Genomic DNA, 3,167 nt, shown 5'->3' on the forward strand with positions numbered 1-3,167 from the left:
CCCTGTGGCTGCAGGTTCTGCAGAATAGGACAGGCCAGCCCTGCCCTGCTGTTGGTGGTTTAACTTTGTGGCAATGAGTTTATGTGTTAGTTTTTTTTACAGAGTGTGAGGACTAGTGTGTCCAACTAAAAAGCCTTTTAAGAAGGAGAATGTAATTGTTTACATGCTGTTGAATTTGCCCAGGATGCCTACTCACAGAGAGAAGCTTGGGTTATTCACGGATCTCATATGATTAGGATTTTTGCTCTATAACTCACAAGGATGATGCATGTATGGCAGGCTTAGCTAATGCAATCCAATACATAAGCATAGAGGTACCCGAGTTGTAATTTAGCAAGCCACTTGCTGTAAAGAATCACTATTCTTTAGTACTACTGGTAATTTACCATCTTTTTTTTTTCATTTTAGGGAGTGTAGGAAGTCAAATTATAAGAAGAAGTTCCTGCATAAACCTATCAACAAAGCAGCTAGACATAAGAGGGCTTGCCAATTATGAAAATCAGAACATACCAGTAAAAGCCGTTATGTAAGTATGTGGTCCAGTCTTCATCTGCTAATTCATCTAGAGAAACATTCTGCCCTCCCCATTAAGAGAAGAAAGAAAGTCAGTAAAACTGACTCAAAGCAAGCATAGGGGCTGTATATCTGAATAAGCATGCTTACTTGAGAGCCTTTCTTCATATCTCATATGAAAGCTTCATTAGGCAGTGTCAAAAAGTCTGGAGTACTGGTGCTGTAAAGCTGCATATGCAAAAATGTATCAAACAGCAAAATGTTTTGTTCTAAAAGTTAGGAAGAAATGTCAGAAAGCAAAACGTGTTTTGAGTGTCATAGACTAGTATAGCCTTGCGGGTTATCAGTCACTGCATTGGGGTGAGGTATGCAAGAAAATTTGTGGAAGGGATAGAAGTAATAAAACTCCTGTAGGAATTAGAGTTGGTCCTTGTGCAATAAATGTGAGGCCATATTTTCAAAGAACCTCTACATGCTGGGTGTTCTTAGCTCTTCCAGAAAGTCTAGAAGTACAGCACATGCATAGATACATATAGAAATACACAGTATTATACACCCTCCCCCCCAATCTATAAGTACAGCTGGTGTTCATTTGCTAAATTGCAGAACCAACTCGTAGCTGGGTTTAAGACATGTTACTGATGTGACCACCCCAAACTTACACCAGTAAAACTTTGTCACATCACATCCTCATCTATTCCACATAGAAACATGTACATGTGGTCTTGTCTTGGAAACAAGAAATTTCATGTCTGTCTGCATTTCCACTTCTTCTCCTTCAGGTTCATCACCAAGGAAGGCATCAAAATCTGTGTGGAGCCCGAACTCAAATGGGTGAAGCAAGCCATAAAATACCTAGATCAAAGACATGTCATCAGAAGAACCACTATCAAGCCCAAGCCCAAGCCCAAACCCAAACCCAAACCCAAGCCATCTAACTAAATGGAGATGCCACTGAAACCATAAGCAACTGCTTGTAACTCCAACTTGGTAACTGATAATAAAGTCTCTGAACTAACACAGGCTGATCAGAACCTTCCTCTATTCATTTTCATTCTGCAGCTGGACTCTTCTACATTGTTCTCAGATTTATTTACTGCAAAATATGTTCATTATTTATGATTGTGTGTGAGCAGTTTTCTCCGAGCAGGGTGGACTATGGACTGCCCTTTAATATGCTGACAGGGTTTCTGTCAAAGACCGATGACAGAAGTCTTTATTTATAAGAGGGAAGGAAAACATGCAGGGTGTTGCCTGTCTATGGAACTCGTTGCTGAAATAGGTTACAGGAGCTGACATTGGGGCCCTATTTGAAAAATGTGCTGCATAATATAGTGATGGAAAAACTACTTAAGCTATAAGTAAGCAAAGTAAGTTTCAGCCCATCAGCTGCTAATTGCAATGTGCAGGATACAATTGTTTGCCTTTCTATTCCTCTTTGTAACATAGTGTGATGATGTAGCTGGGTCTGATTCTCCTCTCACTTTCTAACAGTGCAAATATATTGGGTTGGGTTGATTTCCAATGTGAATTGCACTAAATGTGCACTTATTCAGAGTATTTCTATGTAGATTTACGATGAGGAAGGATCTAGCCTACCAACTTCTGTGAAGTTACTGCTGATTTACACTGGTCTGAGATACATCTGAGATGAGCACTTTGTTTTTATCTTTGCTTTTTTATGCAGCATTAAATTTCAGCAATGACTGTATTTTATTTCAATCCTGTATAGCAAATTCTCAAGCCCAAACTAATGTAGAGGCTGGTGCAATGGAAATAGTTATATTCTCTGTAAATGTTAATTTCATTTTAAAATGGATTAAGTCTAATAATTCATGGACTTTTTGGACATTAATAAAAATCTTGTAAACCTTCAGTCAGATGGTCTGTTTGTTTATTTATGACCTGGTTGGAGATCCTACAAAAGGACGTTGCCATTCTAACACAAATCCATGATCTTAATGTCACACCAGGAAAAACTACCTTTGCAGAAAAATGTGGCAACACCTCCAAATTCTTATAGTCTTAGAAAGTTATGCACACAATCCGTAGAACCCCATGTTATGGAAATAGTATCACATCATGGCTGAAAACCAAGATGGACAGATCCTTCCCTCCTTTTTCTACAGAAAGCCTTCAGCCCTAGTTTCATTCTTCATCATTCTCTGCATCGTCCAAATGAGAGCAAAACATAAATTTTTGATCAGCTCAGACAGCAGATCAGAAAGTCAAGCTGCTGTCCATATATGAAAAAGTGGGTTGACCACTTCTATGCACCATTGCGGGTTAGAGCCAACATTTCTGTTTTGTACCCGTTTAAAACAGCTGCAGCTGTCCTCTGTTCTCCATTAGAGGCACCAATTTTGAGCATGCTAGAAAACTGATGCTACAATAAGCTTGGTAATAAAAGTCTTGTTGGCAGAGTGGAAGGCTGAGGGCAGAAGATTCAGGAAGCCTGGCTGGCTATAGTATGCTTCATTCAATGCCAAAACTGCCAGGCAGTCCTCTCTCTAAGGACCCTTATTCCTCTCCCATTACAGGCACTGGAAAGGCTTCCTGTTCAGCACAAGTGTGATACACAACCTGAAACTAGGTGACCCTCCCAGAAACATCCACAAGGCAAAATGACCTCAGATCTACAGCAAAACCAAATC

At 39.7% G+C, this 3,167-nt stretch overlaps 1 protein-coding gene across 1 annotated transcript; it reads left to right on the forward strand.

The window, feature by feature from the left end:
• Positions 1–369: 369 nt before the first annotated feature.
• On the forward strand, positions 370–2,379 carry LOC102378277 (lymphotactin-like; the record flags this gene model as incomplete). Its single annotated transcript, XM_006039363.2, has 2 exons — positions 370–526; positions 1,296–2,379. Coding segments are annotated over 2 exons (317 nt in total), but the record flags the coding sequence as incomplete, so codon positions are not given.
• Between the last annotated feature and the right edge of the window lie 788 nt (positions 2,380–3,167).

This window comes from Alligator sinensis, unplaced genomic scaffold, assembly GCF_000455745.1.
Source record: "Alligator sinensis unplaced genomic scaffold, ASM45574v1 C65803559_1, whole genome shotgun sequence".
Lineage (NCBI taxonomy): Eukaryota > Metazoa > Chordata > Crocodylia > Alligatoridae > Alligator > Alligator sinensis.